General features: G+C 45.4%; 1 protein-coding gene across 1 annotated transcript in view; it reads right to left on the bottom strand.

Annotated features, from left to right (window-relative positions):
* ADAMTS12 (ADAM metallopeptidase with thrombospondin type 1 motif 12) overlaps positions 1–20,443 on the bottom strand; it is a 319,574-nt gene that overhangs the window by 10,388 nt on the left and 288,743 nt on the right. The window contains exons 20-21 of the mRNA XM_030567717.1: positions 16,941–17,093; positions 11,367–11,540 (exon numbers count right to left, since the gene is read on the bottom strand). Of these exons, the coding sequence (XP_030423577.1) occupies positions 11,367–11,540; positions 16,941–17,093 (327 nt within the window). The remainder of the gene's footprint in view (positions 1–11,366; positions 11,541–16,940; positions 17,094–20,443) is intronic.

Below are 20,443 nucleotides of genomic sequence, written 5' to 3'. Positions count from 1 at the left end.
TCAATGAAACCTTATTTGAAAATCGATCACTTTATTTTAAACAAGTCTACAAACAATAATGTAAAAACCTTACAGGCAGACCAGCTATCTTGAAGACACGGAAGACAGTAAACAAAAATAGTGCATTTAAGAAATCCAATGAACAAAAGTGCTAAAATGGCCAAACTACATATATATATATATATATATATTGCCATGATAACAGTTTTACTGTTTTTCGAACTGTGTCTTCCCTGTGTGGCTGTTCTCTTTGTCCCTTCTTGTGCATTTCACACGTGTAGGCCATGGTTGAACAAGCGTGGAGAAATGTACAGGGTATGACTGACTGTCCCATGTGGCATTCATTGCTTGGGCCATGGGCCAGCCAATGCCAGAACTGGCCAAAGGCTGCACAGGCTGCAGGACATGGTAGCATGGGGGGGGGCTCAGTGTGTGGAGCTGGAGCTGATGGAGAAGCCTTCAGCCTGGTGGCCATGAGAGCAAGAATCCTCTTTAAAAGTTCCTTCTGCTGTACTCTGTCCTCCTCCTTCAGGGTATGTCTACACTACAAGTGATACAGCAGCACAGTTGCAGCTATGCCGCTATAGCCCTGTAGTGTAGACAACGGAAAGCATTTTCTGGTGCTGTAGTAAATCCACATTTCTGAGAGGTGGTAGCTAGGGCGATGGAAGAATTTGGAGATTAGGTCAACTTAATTACGTAGCACAAGGCATGAAATTTTTCACAGCACTGAGCGAAGTAGCTAGGTTAACCTGTTTTAGGCATTGACCAGGCCTACATCTCCGATCGTGCACCAGAAACTGCGTTACCAATCTCTCACGCTTGGCTGACTCCCTCTCTTTCTAGCCTCCTCTCTTTCTTCTCTGTCTGATAAACAAGCTGTTCATCAGTCTTGGCCAAAATGTCCTGCATCATTTCATCCCTCACTCTCTTCTAACTTGCCTGGTAGTTGATAGTCTGTTCCCCCAGGGTCCTGGTTCCATGTTTCTGTCCAGCAGAGGAGGAAGGGCCTGCCAAGGAAATCGAAAGAGCAGACTGTCTGATCATTGGGGAGAGGAGGGAGAGGGAGATTTCTACCCTTCTCCAGGGGCTGCATCCCTTCAAGGTCAAAGAATGATAATTTCTATCATTCCAATTCTGTTTTAGTCACACAAAATTCACTGCCCTGTTCAGAAGCTCTTGCAAGTTATGCTTTAGGCCAACACATATTATAGTAAGATGCACATACCCAAATCAATTAAAATAATTTATAAATCCCCATAATTTCCCCTCAAGCAGGTAATTCCTATGAAGGATCCTATTGCTAACTATGGTTATACAAACCTTGCAGTCAGGTCAAGCTCTGGAGGTTATTGTTATCTTGGAGATGCCTGAATGCAGATGAGAATGGAAGCTAGTGAATAGGGGTCAGCTAATGGTAGTTTGAGAGGAAGAGAGGGAAGAAGGAGCAGCAGTAATTCTTGGGATGAGTCAGTTTAATTTAATTTTTTTTTTTGGCTTGTTTAAATTTTACAGTGTGGGCTGTTGGGGATTGTGTTTGGAGACCGTGTGGGAGTGGGGATCAGAGGCCTACTAGCTAAGTGTGCACTAGCAAGGTTCTAGTCCTTCTTGATCACCCTTCCCTGTGTTGACCTAGGAGCAAAAGTCCTATAAAGCTGATGCTAAGTGACCAAGGCGAGCTAGCAAACAAGGGAGTTTGAGAAAGAGTTTGTAGGAGAGAAAAAGAATAAAATCAACATTGTTCAGAAAATTTCCATCGCCAGTGCCAACACTGCTCCTAGCTCCTCTACCTGTACCTGTGTGCAGACAGAGAACCCAACCATGGATGCCTGTACTCAGGTCCTGGGGTGGATTTGCAGAGACTATGGCCTGCATTTCCCAGTCATAGAAAGCCAGGCTAGGGAGACCATCCAGTGTGAGAGGTGCCTACAGATAAATCTCTCAGGAAACAGGTGGGAGAGCTACTGGAGAAGGTGGTCATGTACCATTTGCAAGAGGAAACAAAGGGTTGTGGTGGTGGATGATATGACTCCCTTCTAAGGGGGATGAAAGCATCCATCTGCTGACCTGACCTGGCACAGCAGGAGTTGGGCTGCCTGCCAGAGGCCCATATCCGGGACATTACAGAGAATTGTGGAGGATCATCTGGCTCTCTGATTACTATCCCATGCTGCTCATCCAAGTGGGCACTAGTGATGCTGCAAGATATGACCCTGAGCAGATCAGAAGTGACTACAGGGCTCTGGCAGTGAGTGTGAAGGAGTTGAGGATGCAGGTTTTGTTCTCATCGATCCTTCCCATCAAGGGTAGGGGCCCAGGCAGAGAGACACATCCTGGAGATGAATGAATGAATGGCTGTGTGGATGGTGCCATCAGGAGGGCTTCAGCTTCTTCAACAATGAGATGCTTTTTGAGAAGGATTGCTGAGCAGACATGGGGTCCATATATGAAAGAAGGGGAGGAGTATCTCTGGATACAGACTAACCTAGTGAGGTGGCTTTAAACTAGGCTTGATGGGGTCAGGAGACAAAATCCCACAGGTAAGTCCAGAACATGGAGACCTGGGTGGAGGGTTGAAATCTGGGGGGAATATGGACAATCATAGCAGGGACACAGGAGAACAAGAGGGAATATAGAGGGGAACTCTAATGCACATCTTAGATGTCTGTATATTAATGTAAGAAGTATGGAAATAAACAGAAAAAACTAAAAATACTAGTGAATAATCACAATGATGAAATAATTGGCATCACGGAGACTTGGTGGGATAATTCATATATCTGGAATATTGATATAGAAAAGTATAGCTTGTTCAGGAAGGAGAGGCCAGGGGAAAAGGGAGAAGGTGATGTCTTTGATATCAAACATATATACACTTGCACTAAGGCTGAGATAGAAGCGAGAGGCAGATCTGTTGAAAGTCTCTGGGTAAGGTTACAAGGGGTAAAAAACAAAGGTGATTCCATGAGAGGTGTTTACTACAGACCACCTAACCAGGAAGAAGAGGTGGATGAGGCTTTTTAAAAACAACTAACAAAATCATCGAAAACACAGGACTTGGAGCTGATGGGGGATTTCAACTACCCAGATATTTGTTGGGAAAATAACACAGCAGGGCACAGATTATCCAACCAGTTCTTGGAATGCATTGGAGACAAGTTTTTAATTATAGAAGATGGGAAAAGTGACATGGGTAGGGGCTGTTTTAGATTTGACTTTGACAAATAGGAACTGGTTGAGAATTTGAAGGTGGAAGGCAGAAGGTGGGTGAAAGTGATCATGAGACGATAGCACTCATGATTCTAAGGAACGGTAGGAGGGAAAACAGCAGAATAAAGACAATGAACTTCAAGAAGGCAAACTTTAGAAAACTCAAAGAATTGGTAGGTAAAATCCCAATAGGAAGCAAGTCAAAGGGAAAAAAAGAGTTCAGGAGAGTTGGCAGTTTAAGGAGATATTATTGAGGTCACAAGAGCAAACTATCCCAATGTGTAGGAAAGATAGGAAGTATGGTAAGAGACCATCGTGGCTTAACCAAGAGTCATACAAATAGTGAAAATTAAGTCAAATTATGAAGGATTAATATATAAAAAACAAAAAAAGCGTGCAGGGAAAAAATTTGAAAGGCTAAGAAACACCATGAGATTAAACTAGCTAGGGACATAAAGAGTAACAAGAAAACATTTTACAAATACATTAGAAGTAAGAGAAAGACCAGGGACAGAGTAGGCCCATTACTCAATAAGGAGGGAAAGACAATAATAGAAAAGGCAGCAATGGCTGACGTGTTAAATGCCTTTTTTGTTTCAGTTTTCATCAGAAAGATTAGCAGTGATCAGAGGGCTAACATAGTGAACATGAGTATAAATGGGGTAGGATCTGAGGCTAGAATAGGGTAAGTATAAGTTAATAATTATTTAGACAAGTTAGAGGTCTTCAAATTGTCAGGGCCCGATGAAATACATCCTGGAATGCTACAGGAACTGGCTGAAGAGATCTCAGAGAACTCCTGGAGGATGAAAGAGATCCTAGAGGAGTGGAAAAGGACAAATGTAGTACTAATATATAATAAGGAGAATAAGGATGACCCAGGGAACTATAGATCAGACAGCTTAACTTTAGTACCCAAAAAGATAAGGAGCAAATAATCAAAAAACCAATTTGTAAGCACCTAGCAGATAATAAGGTTAACGTAACAGTCAACATGGATTTGTCAATAGCAAATCATGAGACAAGGTGGGTGAGGTACGATGTGAAGCTCATTTTTTAGCATCTGCTGAATGACCAGCACATCTATGAGTGGAGGGGGCTCTTGAGCTGCAGAAGGGGCCCTCCTGAATTTAACTAGCTATCTGAAATTCCTACTCCTAGAGAAGTTCACATGCATCATCAGCCAGAAATGGGTGAAAATTAATGAAAAAAAAAAGATAAGATACTGATTCAGGATGAAGACACATTATAGCTTCCTTACAAGTATCCTGCATTCCTGCACTTGGACCAAGTACACCTCTACCCTGATATAACGTGACCCGATATAACATGAATTCGGATATAACGTGGTAAAGCAGTGCTCCTGAGGGGTGCGGCTGAGCACTCTGGCTGATCAAAGCAAGTTCGATATAACATGGTTTCACCTATAACGCGGTAAGATTTTTTGGCTCCTGAGGACAACGTTATATCGGGGTAGAGGGGTACATCCACCACTACCATTTGGAGTGTACTAATACATCCTCCACTACCATTTGGGCTAACAATACAGGTGGCCAGGGACACTTCTACTGAGGCAGATGGTCTGATGTGGCTGAGTTATAAACTGTGCTGTGCCTGCAGGAAAAGGAACGTAAGCTCCATAAGTTTCATACCTCAGCCATGTTTCTAACAGTAAGCATGTACCTAGTAAAACATTAATGCCAATTGCTTATTTAACTTTTTATTCCATTTCTGTTTTGAATCCTACATGGTGATGAGGAGGTGAGGCGCTAGAGAAATGGCGCGGCTTATGCCCCCAATGGGAGCACACTACAATGCCTTGCTTGGAATAAATAATTTTATAGGGAGTAATCTTGAAGTCCTTCCAACTCTTAATATTAATAACATAAAATGGCAGCCGAAACATACCAACCTCCAGCTCCAGAGCCCGTTGTGCTGCTACTTCAACAGTGGGCTGTTCCCCAGAGCTGTCCCCAAACAGGTCCTCTGAACATGGACCCAGGATGTGATGTAGCACAGTCTAATCTGGGAGTGGCCTCAGCAACAGGATTACTTTAGGGTTTTGGTCTGGCGGCTACAGGCTCTCCTCTGGTGCTGCCTGTGCTTCTAGGGTTATAAGCATGCCATTCCTGCTCATGAGATTGTCATGCACCACTGAGCCCTCGTCCAGACTAACCCGCGGCATCGGCGGGTTAAAATCGATTGCTCGGGGATCGATATATCGCGTCTAGTCTGGACGCGGTGTATCGATCCCCGAGCACGCAAACATCGATTCCGGAACTCCATCAATCCGAACGGAGTTCCGGAATCGACACGGAGAGCCGCGGACATCGATGCAGCGCCGTCCAGACTGGTGAGTACCTCGATTTTAGAAATTCGACTTCAGCTACGTTATTCTCGTAGCTGAAGTTGCGTATCTAAAATCGATTTTAATTCCTAGTCTGGACGTGGCCTGAGGGTTGTATGCTTGGCACAGTTCCCAGCACCTGATCAAATTCCTCACAGAGGAGGCAAGTAGACAGGGAGTTCCCTAAGGTGTGGTTCTCATCCTTGGTTTGACAGGCAGTCTTGAAATGCTTGCTCCTGCCATTGATTGGTGGCCTGGTGAACCCCCAATGCTACCAGCCTCTCAGGGTATGTCCATTCTGCACACTAAACCTGGGCTCTGACTCACGTTTGAGCAAAAGCCCCATTTCCAGCCACACAAAGATCAGTCTGATTCATGTGAGCAAGCACTCTGGAGCCAGGTCCTAGGTCCCTGCTGGGTCATAGCCAGAATGGGTCATAGCCAGAGTCCCATTATGACTCGGGTCCAAACCCTGTCATTTTGCAGTGTGGATACAGATCAAACCACAGACCCAAGTTAGATGGTCTGTGTAATGCAGTATGGATGCATTAGCATGGCTGTGAGACCCGAGTGCAGCAATGGTGAACCCATGTTTACAATGCAGTGTGGACACTCAAGCACATGCTTGGAAACTGAGTCCACAAGCCCAGGTCCACAGAGGCTAATTGTGCAATGTAGACATACCCTTGCAGATTCTTGCATACATATGCTCATTTCTTGTGCACTTCTGCAAATCATAGGTGTTTCTCTCCTCATACCACAGATTTACCAGAATCCCACTGCGTTCCTGTGGCCAGCTAGCAGCATGCTGGATGTGGGGCTTCTTCTTAGGGTATGTCTACTCTACGGGATTATTCCAATTTTACATAAACCGGTTTTGTAAAACAGATTGTATAAAGTCGAGTGCACGCGGCCACATTAAGCACATTAATTCGGTGGTGTGCGTCCATGTACCGAGGCTAGCGTTGATTTCTGGAGCGTTGCACTGTGGGTAGCTATCCCATAGTTCCACCAGTCTCCCCCGCCCCTTGGAATTCTGGGTTGAGATCCCAGTGCCTGATGGGGCAAAAAACATTGTCGTGGGCGGTTCTGGGTACAGCCTCACCCCTCCCTCCATGAAAGCAGCAAACAACCGTTTCACACCTTTTTTCCTGGGTGAACTGTGCAAATGTCATAGCACAGCAAGCATGGACCCTGCTCAGATCAAGACCGCAATCACGGACGTTGTAAACACCTTGTGCATTCTCGTGCAGTCTATGCTGAACCAGGACCTGCAAAGCCAGGTGAGGAGGAGGCGGCTATGGCAGCGCGGCAACGAGAGTGATGAGGACATGGACACAGAATTCTCTCAAACCGCGGGCCCCTGCACTTTGGAGATCATGCTGGTAATGGGGCAGGTTCTAGCCATTGAATGCCGATTTGGGGCCTGGGAAACAAGCTCAGACTGGTGGGACCACATAGTTTTGCAGGTTTGGGACGATTCGCAGTGGCTGCGAAATTTTCGCATGCGTAAGGGCACTTTCATGGAACTTTGTGACTTGCTTTCCCCTGCCCTGAAACGTCAGAATACCAAGATGAGAGCAGCCCTCACAGCTGAGAAGCGAGGGGCAATAGCCCTCTGGAAGCTTGCAACGCCAGACAGCTACCAGTCAGTCGGGAATCAATTTGGAGTGGGCAAATCTACAGTGGAGGCTGCTGTGATGCAAGTAGCCAAAGCAATTATTAAGCTGCTGCTACGAAAGGTTGTGACTCTGGGAAACGTGCAGGTCATAGTGGATGGCTTTGCTGCAATGGGATTCCCTAACTGTGGTGGGGTGATAGATGGAACCCAAATCCCTATCTTGGCACCGGAGCACCAGGGCACCCAGTATGTAAACCGCAAGGGGTACTTTTCAATGGTGCTGCAAGCACTGGTGGATCACAAGGGACGTTTCACCGACATCCACGTGGGATGGCCAGGAAGGGTTCATGACGCTCTCGTCTTCAGGAACACTACTCTGTTTAAATGGCTGCAGCAAGATAATTACTTCCCAGACCAGAAAATAACAGTTGGGAATGTTGAAATGCCTGTAGTTATCCTGGGGGACCCAGCCTACCCCTTGATGCCATGGCTCATGAAGCCATACACGGGCAGCCTGGACAGTAGTTAGGAGTTGTTCAACTACAGGCTGAGCAAGTGCAGAATGGTGGTAGAATGTGCATTTGGTCGTTTAAAGGCGCGCTGGCGCACATTACTGACTCGCTCAGACCTCAGCCAAACCAATGTCCCCTTTGTTATTGCTGCTTGCTGCGTGCTCCACAATCTCTGTGAGAGTAAGGGGGAGACCTTTATGGCGGGGTGGGAGGCTGAGGCAAATCACCTGGCCGCTGATTACGCGCAGCCAGACACCAGGGCGATTAGAAGAGCACACTAGGAAGCGGTGCACATCAGAGAAGCTTTGAAAACGAGTGTCATCACGGGCCAGGGTACGGTGTGACTGTTGTGTTTGTTTCCCATTGATGAACACCCCCCTTGATTGACTCATTCCCTGTAAGCAACCCACCCTCCCCCTTCGATTACAGCTTGCTTAAGGAAATAAAGTCACTATCGTTCAAAAATCATGTATTCTTTATTTAAAAAAAAGAGGGAGAGAACTGACAAGGTATCCTGGGTGTGGTTTGGGAGGAGGATAGGGGGGAAGGAAAAGGCCACTAAAAATATTTCAAAGTAATGACAGCCTTTTGGTTGGGCTGTCCATGGGGGTGGTGTGGGCAGGTGCACGAAGCCTTCCCCCAAGCATTCTTACACATCTGGGTGAGGAAGATATGGAATATGTTGAGTGGTGAGGGTGGTTACACAGGGGCTTCAGCGGCACGCTGTGATCTTGCTGCTGTTCCTGAAGCTCCACCAGACATCGGAGGATGTCAGCTGATCACGCAGCAGCCCCAGCGTTGCATCCTGCCACCGCTGATCTTCCTGCCTACACCTCTGATCTTCCTGCCGTCACCTCTCATCTCAAGCGTCTCTCCTCTCCTCACGTTGGTCCCTCGTGTCCTCACGTTCACTGGCATCCTTCCTGTAATTTGATACCACGTCCTTCCACTCATTCAGATGAGCTCTTTCATTGCGGGTCACTTCCATGATTTCCGAGAACATTTCACCTCGCATCTTTGTTTTCCTCCACCTTATCTGAGATAGCCTTTGGGATGGAGTAGGAAGGCTTGAAAAATTTGCAGCTGCATGAGGGAGGGAAAAAAAGGGAGAGAAGTATTTAAAAAGATACATTTTACAGAACAATGGTTATACTCTTTCACGGTGAACAACACTATTCACCTTACATAGCACATGTGACTTCACTACAAGGTCGCATTTTGCATCTTAATATTGAGTGCCTGCAGCTCTGGTGTTAGAGATCTCACAGATGCAGGTCCGGGCAGCAGAATTCAGCTTGCATGCGGCCATGGTAAGCCATTGTCTTTTGGCTTCTGCAGCCTTCATATACACAGTGCCCTTCTTTCCCAAATACCAAGCAAAGCCCGTTCAGTGCTACTTCTTTCCTGTTAACATACAGCAGCCGAAACCATCCCCCCATCCAATTCTCTGGGATGATCGCTTTACCCCTCCCCTCACCACGTGGCTGGTAGCAGGGAAGATCCCTGCTAGCCAAACGTGAAAAAGCTCAGCGCCATTCTCCTCCCTCCCTTCCCCCAGCTTGGCTACCTGCAAGGAAGGATTTCTTTTAAGCAACAGGCAAACAGCCCAGTAGAAATGGCCATCTCTGTCCCCTTAATTAAATTCCTGAATTTCAACCAGGTTACCATGAACGATATCACTCTCCTGAGGATAACAAAGCGAGATAAAGAACGGATGTTGCTTGAATGCCAGCAATCACCGGGATCATACGCAGCTAGGCTTTGTCATGCAATGATACCAGATTGCTTGCTACATGCATAGCGTGGTCAAGTGTCCTACCACGGTGGACGGAATAAGGCTGCCTTGCCCAGAAACCTTCTGCAAAGGCTTTTGGAGTACCTCCAGGAGAGCTTCATGGAGATGTCCCTGGAGGATTTCCGCTCCATCCCCAGACATGTTAACAAACTTTTCCAATAACTGTACTGGCTGCGAATGCATCCCAAGTCCTCAGGGCAAATCAATCATTAAAAAACGCTTGCTTTTAAACCATGTTTTATATTTACAAAGGTACACTCACCAGAGGTCGCTTCCATGGCTTCATTGTCTGGGCTACTGGCTTGGGAGGGTCGGGAGGGTAATTCCGTCTGGGTGAGAAAAAGCTTCTGGCTGTTTGGGAGAACGGAGTGCTGTGTGCTCTCTGCAAGCTCGTCCTCCTCTTTCTCCTCCTCATCTTCCCTGTCCGCAGAATCCTCAGGCATGGCTGAGATTACCACCCCCACCTCGGAATCCACGGACGGGGTGGGGAACTGGTGGCGGATCCCCCTAGAACTGCATGCAGCTCAGCGTAGAAGCAGCATGTTTTTGACCCTGCCTCGGACCTTCTGTTTGCTTCTTTGGTTTTCTGGTAGGCTTGTCTGAGCTCCTTAACTTTCACTCTGCACTGCACTGAGTCCCTGGTGTGGCCTTTCTCCATCATGGCCTTGGAAATTTTTTCAAATGTTTTTCATTTCATCTTTTGGAACAGAGTTCTGTTAGCAAAGAATCCTCTCCCCATACAGCGATCAGATCCAGTACCTCATGTGTGGTCCATGCTGGAGCTATTTTTTGATTCCCAGGAGACTGCATTGTTACCTGTGCTGATGAGCTTTGCGTGATCACCTGTGCTGGTGAACTCTCCACGCTGACCAAACAGGAAATAAAATTCAAAAGTTTGCGGGGCTTTTCCTGTCTACCTGGCCAGTGCATCCGAGTTCAGAGTGCTTTCCAGAACGGTCACAGTGGTGCACTGTGGGATACCGCCCAGAGGCCAATACCATCGATTTGTGGCCACATTAACCCTAATCCGACATGGCAATACTGATTTCAGCGCTACTCCTCTCATCAGGGAGGAGTACAGAAATCGGTTTAAAGAGCCCTTTATATCGATATAAAGGACCTCGTTGTGTGGACGGGTGCAGGGTTAAATCGATTTAACACTGCTAAATTCGGTTTAAATGCGTAGTGTAGACCAGGCCTTAGTGATGACCATCGCTAACACAAGATAGAGGTAACTGTGTTTCCAGTTGAGCAGTCCATGCGGAAAGGAAAGGTTAAATGCCAAATAGCTGTATTAGACCCAAGAGGTTGATTCCTGTTCCTGGGAACAGAGTAGGAAGTTTGGGTATAGAAGAGCTAGGTCACACAAGTCTAGGGAATTATAGGATAACATTGGCAGACTCTCCAAACATGAGCTTGGCAACCTGGACTTCCATTACATCCAGGCTGCAAAATGAGTAGGTTTGGACCAGGGCCAGAGCTGGACACAGGCTGAGACCCATACTCCTGGATGTGTCTACAGGCCTGCATCCTGAGAGGTTTCTGATGAGCGTCAAAAGGCCTTGTGTGTGCATGGTAGGGGGGCTTGTGCTTAAACCTGAATCTGAGCCAGGGTTTACTGTTCAGTGTAGATATTCCCTTAACAGGATCTGGGTATATATTGGGTATATATTGTCTGCCGATCTATGAGTATCTCAGATGTGGTTTACATTTATTTTAAGTGATCTGAGATCTCAAGCAGAAGCTTCAGATCCTGTGATTAGGTAATAGCTGCATCTCTTCCTTTGAGAGTAAATTGAGATAATAGCATGAGCCATAATAGTCACTTTAGTAATTGACAGTTGTTGCCTCACTCTAATTGCTTGTTTTATAGGCCAGTACCTCATTCCAAGGCTCCACACGCCATTCCAAGCAGGGCTCTGTATTACAGCTAATGCTCAGTCGTGGTTTATGTTCTAATAATTGGCAGTGAAAAGGCCGTAGAACTCGCTTATCACGAACATCAATACAGTGAACATCACGGGTCTTGAAACCACCACCACAGTTTGTAGAGCACTGTACACAGAACAGAAAGAAGCATATCTTTAAACCACAGACCTTTGACAGGCTAACATTTCCACATTCCAGGGGATCAATACAAATGTTTGCCTAGTGAAACATGACTGGAATTTCCTGTTCTTCTGAGGAGCAATGTATTATTAGGATGAAAAATTGCTTCTCATCGCAGCAGATCTGAATGTGCCAAAATTATTTCTCTACCATCACTGGAATGTTTGAAACCTCCACCAGTAATACAAATGCCTTGTTAATTAGGAAGTCCTGACAGTTGGTTCCAAAAAGTCTCATAGTAAGAAAGTAATAATACATCATAAAAAAATCCCCCACAATTAAACATGCAATAGATTCTAAACTGATGTGTTTGTCAAGTAAGAAATAAGCCAGGGGTCGGCAACCTTTCAGAAGCAGTGTGCCGAATCTTCATTATTCACTCTAATTTAAGCTTTTACGTGCCGGTAATACATTTTAATGTTTTTTAGAAGGTCTCTCTCTATATTATATAACTAAACTAGTGTTGTATTGTAAAATAAACAAGGTTTTCAAAATGTTTAAGAAACTTCATTTAAAGTTAAATTAAAATGTTGATCCTATGCTGCTGGCATGGGGTGATGACCTAGGCCGGCAACGGGCAGAGCAGGGCCTGCGGCCGCGACCCCAGCTGGCAAGGGTATGGCAGACAGAACCTCAGACTGGCAGCGGGCTGAATGGCTCAGCTCACTGCTGCTCAGGGGTTCCATCCGGCTGCCAGACCCGCTCAGCCCGCTGCTGGTCTGGGGTCCCCGCCCTGCCCACACACAGTGGGTATCTACCTTCTCCCTGGTTCTGGCCCATTCTCCTCTTCTCTCTCTGCACTGAGGTGAGGGTGGGAGTGGACTGAGCACAGGGCTGGGGGTGCAGGGTCGGGCCAGGAGCTAGAATGAGGGAGGGGGCTCAGGGTTGGGGCAGGAGGTTTGGGTGTGGAGCGCTTACCTGGTCAGCTCCCATTTGGTGCAAGGGGTGCAGGTGGGAATGTGGGGGGGGAGTGCAGGAGCTCACATTTGGTGCACAGGCTGGGGGTGGGGATGTAGGGAGTGCAATAGTCAGGATCTGGGGGGGTGCATGAGGTGTGGGGGGGCTGGGTATGTGGGGGCTGCCAGAGTCAGGGCAGAGGGCTGGAGACATGTGAGGGAGGTGCAGGTGTCAGGGCATGGGGTGTGGAGGGCCTTGGTATGTGCAGGGGTGCCAGAGTCACGGCTGGGGTCATGAAGGGGTGAAGGAGTCAAGCAGAGGGCTGGGTATGTGTGAGGGAGGGTCAGGGCAGAGGGCTGGGTGTGTGTGAAGGGGTCAGGGCTCACGGCAGGGGTCTAGGGGGTGTGTGCGGCTGCAGGGCTCTGGGCAAAGGGCTGTGTATGTGGCGGGGGGTTCAGGGCAGAGGGCTGGGTGTATGTGAAGGGGTCAGGGCTCAGGGCTGCAGGGCTCAGGGCAAAGGGCTGTGTATGTGGCGGGGGGTTCAGGGCAGAGGGCTAGGTGTGTGTGAGGGAGTCAGGGCCCAGGGCAGGGGCCTAGGGGGTGTGTGCGGCTGCAGGGCTCAGGGCAAAGGGCTGGGTGTGTATGTGGCGGGGGGTTCAGGGCAGAGGGATGGGGGTGTGTGAGGGAGTCAGGGCTCAGGGCAGGGGCCTAGGGGGTGTGTGCGGCTGCAGGGCTCAGGGCAAAGGGCTGTGTATGTGGCGGGGGGTTCAGGGCAGAGGGCTAGGTGTGTGAGAGGGAGTCAGGGCTCAGTGCAGGAGCCTAGGGGGTGTGCAGGGTGAAGAGCTCAGGGCAGAGGACTGGGTGTGTGTGAGGGGGGGTCAGGGCAGAGGGATGGGGGTTGTGGTCTGGGGTCATGGGTGTTCCTATTCCACCCCCCACTTCCCCAAGGCCTTGCCCCCGCTTCTTCTCTGCCTCCACACGCTGACTCCACTGCTCTCCCATCCCCTATATCGCAAGGGCCATCAGCTGGTTGGGGGGCATGGAGAGGAAGAGGAGGGGCAGGAACCCAGCACACTGCAGGAAGAGGCAGGGGAGCTGGCAGGACCAAGCTTCTACCCCCTGCCCCCCAGGAGGGGACGGGGGGGCACAGAAGAGCGGGCTGGGCCGGGTTGGGCTCGACAGAATTTTAATGGCACACTTCTGCCTGCTGGAACTCTAGGAGGCAGCAGCGTGCCATTAAAAATCGGCTTGCGTGCCATCTTTGGCACGTGTGCCATAGGTTGTGACCCCTGAAATAAGCCAATCGCCATTCAGGGTTTGCAGGAAATTCCCACCATCATGTAATGAAAAACAAGGGCATTGTGGGGATGTTACGTGTTCCTCCGAAGTGTCTGGTAACATTGGTCAGTGCTGGAGGCAGGATGGACCACTGCTCTGGTACCTTATATTAAACTCCTAGCAACTTGTAGGATCAAGTCCCAAAACAACGAAGCATATGCCTTTAAAAAACAACTGATCTAATCCAGCCTTCTTTATACTGCCCTGCAGTGAAACGCAGCAATATTATTGTGATGGGTGCTTTATAAATGTTTCTAATAATAATAATGACAACAATGAGTAATGAGAATAACCGCCACTCTTAAAAATCCACATAGCAAACAAACAGTACTCCCCAAAAAACATATTTTTATATATGAGAGTGTAATTTGGTTTGTAGCAATAGATTCCAGGAAAATAACAAGGTGGTTAATATGGCAGGAATTTTTATTATGAAGATTTTTACCACAAATTAGCCACATAACTAGACTCATAATCCCTAAAACGTCTCTTGCTTACAGTACTTAATCACTAGCCTTGATTTTTAGTTTCTTTCTGTGATATAAACATCATTCACTTGTCGCAGAACCAGTGACATTTATGGAGGGAAAAAAGGGTGAAATTCACCCCTGCACAGAGGGCTTGAAGGCTCTCATAAGGGCGTGTCTACACTATAGCTATAAGTCAACTTAGGTTAGTTGACCTACCCTCCCTTCTGTAGGTGGTGCGGGTCCTCACCAGGAGGACTGAAGAGGGACAGTGTGGGCAGCTGAGAGCCCTCCGCACAGCTCCCTGTCTGGAGCCCAGCTGCCTCTCGCCTGGCTCTGGCCTCCTTGCTCCCAGCTGGGAGACAGAGGCAGCTGTGATCATGCTGCCCAGCTTTCTTGTCAATTTCATGGCTCCCTGTCATAAACAGATAGCTAAGGGTTAATGTCTCTTTCACCTGAAGCACCTGACCAGAGGACCAATCAGGAAACTGGATTTTTTCAACTCTGGGTGGAGGGAAGTTTGTGTCTGAGTCTTTGTTTTCTGTCTGCCTGTTTTCTCTGAGCTTTGGAGAAGTATTTCTGCTTTCTAATCTTCTGTTTCCAAGTTGTGAGTACCAAAGAGTTTGTTTCTTTTGTATTTACATGAATATAGTGCTGGAGTGCTTTGATTTGTATTCTTTTTGAATAAGGCTGTTTATTCATATTTCTTTTAAGCAATGGACCCTGTATTTGTCACCTTAATACAGAGAGACCATTTGTATGTAATTTTCTTTCTTTTATATAAAGCTTTCTTTTAAGACCTGTTGGAGTTTTCTTTACTGGGAAACTTCGGGAAATTGAGTCTGTACTCACCAGGGAATTGGTGGGAGGAAGAAGTCAGAGGGAGAACTGTGTGTGTTAGATTTATTCGCCTGATTTTGCATTCCCTCTGGGTGAGGGGGGAAAGAGAGATTAACTCTCAGTAATTCTGTTCTCCAGGACTGGAAAACGGGGAGGGGGGAGTCCCTCTGTTTAGATTCACAGAGCTTGTGTCTGTGTATCTCTCCAGGAGCACCTGGAGGGGGGAAGGGAAAAAGGATTATTTCCCTTTGTTGTGAGACTCAAGGGATTTGGGTCTTGGGGTCCCCAGGGAAGGTTTTTCAGGGGGACCAGAGTGCCCCAAAACACTCTAATTTTTTGGGTGGTGGCAGCAAGTACCAGGTCCAAGCTGGTAACTAAGCTTGGAGGTTTTCATGCTAACCCCCATATTGTAGACGCTAAGGTCCAAATCTGGGACTAAAGGTTTGACACTCCCATGGAGCCATGAAACTGACAAGACAGCTAACAGCCGATACAAGTAATGCAGTGTCTACACACAGACATAAGCCCTATGTCTCTTGTGGAGGTGGAGTTATTATGTCGCTATAGTAGGGCATTTACAACGGCAGGACAAGGAATTAGTGTGTGCACTGACATAATTAGGTCAATGTAAGCTGCCTTACATCAACCTACTTTGTAATGTAGATGAGGCGTAATGGTGTATTGTCCTTATATGGGCTTTCTGCACAGAGTGAATTTCACACACAAATCACTTATCAGTTGAGGTGCTCATTGATATGGTATAATTTTCATATTGCATTAATGACAGGGATTCAATCTTTCTGGAGAACTTCCTGTCCATGGACCTATTTCTACTCCAATGGCAATGTCACTTCCTGCGAATGGAACCAAAGGAAAGAGTTTGGGATCTAGCTGATTTGTCTGTTGTTTAATTGGTATTATTGCATATTGTGATTCAACACATTGTTAGGGGTTTAGGGAATAGCATGGGAGTGACGGTGGCATTTTTAGATTAACTAGAGACATAAAATAATGAATTTATATACCACCACCAAAACATTTCAGGCCTTCTTCAGACATCTTAAAGCAGCAAAAAGGGATAAATCCCAATCATTTTAATTTGCATATTACCTTTAAGAGTCTATATATAATCTGATAAGGGACAATGTGTGTAATGGGAACAGGCTGTGACTCTATAAAATACAATGGATAACTATTCTCTTAGCTACATTTTCTTTCAGTGTTTGAAATAAGGCAATGATTTCTCTGAAGTTCAGGCAGCAAGGTTACAAGTATTTTAGGGTCTATTCCTATATCCACTTTAATCAATTCCATTGACTTTGATGGGCATTAGTTCAGGACAATAGTAAAGTTTGTAGCAAAGGGATAGTGAGATTAAAATAGTCGGGAAATGCCACTGCAGACACAAGCAAAATGAGAGAAAGCATGCATAGAGCAGGTGGAAGTTTTGCCTCATGAGATCTCTGTGAAATACTTGGTAAAATACAAGTGATCATTGTTATATTTCTACATGCAAGATGTAACAAACATGACCTCCGAGTTCTGCAATGAAGAGAGAACAGAATTTGTAACATATGTTTAGCAAAGATTACCCAGACCACAAACACAAAATGAAGTTAGCTGTAAATAAGCTAGCAATGAAATTATCAAATAAATGCTGAAAGATCAGCTGGGAATCATGTGTGCATTCACTCAGTAAATTATTATTTTAAATAGTGAGCCATTTTAAATCTAAGTATAAAATTGCATGGTTTCTGAAGTTAGTGAATTTACTGCTAACATACATAGTGTTGAATGATGTTACCTTGCTCCAGGATCCTGTTTTCCAGTTAGCACATGGACGGAGATGACATCTTCTTGCACGGTCAGGTTTTTTAATGTGCTGACAGTCAGATTCATTCTTACTGTTACATTCCACATGTCTCCGAAAAGCCCCCACACCACAGGTAGTAGAACACTGAACAGTTGAGAGACAGAAGGTAGAAGTCAGTTGCAGATAAATAAATCATTTGATAACTATGAGAGCAGGAAATGAATGACACCAGAAGCTGCATGTGATTTGAAATGTCAGTCATAGTCACTGCAGAGAGCAATTAATAAAAGGTAATGCTCAGGCATGGACTGGAGTACCTGCTGCACGCCCACAAGCAGCATTAACTTTTCGGGCATGGTGAACAGTGCAGTGGTTTTTCCAACTTTTTCATATTGCTTAACACAAAGATCCTCTTGTGGATGCCTTTTTCATAGTCCTGATTCCATAATGATTGGCCTGTCTTGCAAAAGGTCAGGATATTCAGAAGGCAGATTTCAAGTTACAGAAGCTGCCTCAGTTAACATTACGTGCAGTTCTTCTGTTTGGCTATGACAATGAACAATCTTCTGATTCATATGCACTATTCTTCTCTGGCAAACTTCTTCCACTTAATGAGCCATTCCAAATCTGTAAGGGTAGCTTGGCATTTATTTTGTAATTATTCAGCCCTTCATTGGTCCTCCAACTTCTCTTTTTCTAGGGTCAGATGTCAACATGCCTACACTCCACTCTGTCTATTTCCCCTCTCTATTGCCAATATTGCTGGTGACTGAGGAAGATAATTAGGAATTAGAATTGTCTGATGTTGAAAAATTTATAACTATCGAATAACCAAAGAGGAAAAGGAGGCTGATTATAAAGAAGACAAATTGCAATAGTGGCCAAAAATCTCCATCATTTTGCATCGTTGGTGTTGTACATGGAATAATTTGATCACCTCAGTCCAGTTTCCAGGGAACATGAGTCCACATCCTCCACCAAAAAGCCAAATTTTGCACCTTGCAGAGAGTTCCAAGACTGAGTTGGCAGGAAGACAGAATTACTTGCTCAGTACTAAAAGTGCTCCCTCTACATCAAGGCTGAAGCACATGAGGAAGTTTCCGTTGTCTCTGCCTGAACTGAACCTTATCTCTGCTAAAAACAGTCAGTAAGAGATGTGCGTTCAGCAATTTTTGTTCAGGCACCTAAATCTTAATGTAGGTAACATACTTCAGGCACCATGGTTTGAAAATGTTGATATAAATTGAGGCAAAAAAAAAAAAATCCCCACTGAGGCCTGTTTCTGTTTACAAACAAGCCAAACATTTTGGCAAAATGATGAAAAGGGGACTAAATAAAAGCACACAGCATTTATGTGGGATCTGATTGCTTATATTCTCTTATTACATTTGCTTGAACATGGTGATTGCTCCTCAGGCTGGACTTCTTGGATAATTATCTTAGAACCCAGCAAGGAGACCATGTTGAGAAGTATTTGTTGAATAGAACAACTGACCTTAGAAATGGGGAACGAAATCAACAGCAACATCAAAATAACATTGAAACGTTTCAGAGGCCATAGAAAATTTTGACTGACACTAGCGTTCTGCATTGCTGCTGTATTTTGTTTAAATTTAAGTAGAATATTCAAACATGTTGGTCTGGTAGTACAAAAAGCAGAAATTATCCATTAGTACTAAGCAGGCAGTAATGATCAGGAAACTCAAAAACCTGAATGTCCATTCACAGAGGTGTGGCTCCTTATCTATTCTATTCAGCATGTGCAATCCTTGTGAAATGAGCAGTGGCTGTATAGAGTTATTCTATTACATTACAAGTCTCCGTGGTACAATATTTGGCCTCTGTACATTTTTTCTGACAAAGTGTGAAATATGGGCCAAGCATCGTCTTCTACTCTGAATGACTTCAATTTGATGTTATTACTTTCTCAAAAGAGTTTTCAAACTCACTGTGAATCATGACTGGTTTCATACAGTCATTCTAGACAATTTCACCTAAACCACAAAAGGACTGTTGGTAGACTAAAAAAGTGAGTCATCACTTTTTGTAACACTCAGACGACTATTACAGGATATTAACACCCCTCTCCCTTTTAAAACTATTTAGAAATAAAATTCTTAGTTTTGGTGAAAGCCCTAATGCAGGTAAAAGATAACATTGGCTCCTTTTTTCAGAGTGGTAGCTGTGTTAGTCTGTATGAGCAAAAACAATGAGGAGTCCTTGTGGCACCTTAGAGACTAACAAAGCTTTTGTGGGCTAAAACCCACTTCATCAGATGCATGGAGAAAAGAATGCAGTAAGCAGTATAAATATTACAGCATATGAAAATATGGGAGCACCCCGTTGTCAACTTTTTCCGCATATCTATTCAAGGGACAGCATCATAAGACCTAATCACATCAGCCACACCATCAGGGGCTCGTTCACCTGCACATCTACCAATGTGATATATGCTATCATGTGCAAGCAATGCCCCTCTGCCATGTACATTGGCCAAACTGGACAGTCTCTACGCAAAAGAATAAATGGACACAAATCAGACATCAAGAATTATAACATTCAAAAACCAGTAGGAGAACACTTCAATATCCCTGGACACTCAATAACAGACTTAAAGTGGCAATTCTTCAACAAAAAAAAGTCAAAAACAGACTTCAACGAGAAACTGCAGAACTGGAATTAATTTGCAAACTGGACACCATCAAATTAGGCCTGAATAAAGATTGGGAGTGGATGGGTCACTACAAAAAGTAATTTTCCCTCTGCCGATACTCGCACCTTCTTGTTAACTGTTGGAAATGGGCGACGTCCACCTTGATTGCATTGGCCTTGTTAGCACTACAAAAGTACTTTTCCCTTTCTTGATATTCACTCCTTCTTGTCAATTGTTGAGAATAGGCTACTTCCACCTTAACTGAATTGGCCTCATTAGCACTGACCCCCCCACTTGGTAAGGCAACTCCCATCTTTTCATGTGTTGTAATATATATATTGCTTACTGTATTTTTCACTCCATGAATCTGATGAAGTGAGTTTTAGCCCACAAAAGCTTATGCCGAAATAAATTTGTTGGTCTCTAGGGCGTTAGGATTCCTCGTTGTTTTTACTGGCTTCTTTCTATCTGTGAAGATGAGGGTTAATAACAGGACAAATGGGCTAATGCCATAATTATGGATGCCCTGTCACTTCTGCATGTCCAGAGGTAGGGTGACTGAATGTCTTACTCAGGTAGCTGGTCCGACACAACTATCTTCTATGATAAACTGGCAAAATACAACCTTCCCCCACCCTACAAAATCCCCTTTTCTACTTCTCTCTGGTTCCAAAATATGATCAAATAAAAATATTTCAACAGACAAAGAACTCCACATTGTTGTTCCCTGTATAGAAACTGCAGGCCAAGTTCTGTTCCCAGTTAAACGAATGTAAATATGGACCAGCTCACTGATGTTATGAATTTACAATCAGCATAACAAAGCAGGATGTGGCTCAGA

The sequence above is a fragment of the Gopherus evgoodei genome, chromosome 6 (genome assembly GCF_007399415.2).
Source record: "Gopherus evgoodei ecotype Sinaloan lineage chromosome 6, rGopEvg1_v1.p, whole genome shotgun sequence".
NCBI classification, from domain to species: Eukaryota; Metazoa; Chordata; order Testudines; family Testudinidae; genus Gopherus; species Gopherus evgoodei.
The sequence above is the reverse complement of the archived record's forward strand: the minus strand, read 5'-3'. Positions and strand labels throughout refer to the sequence as shown.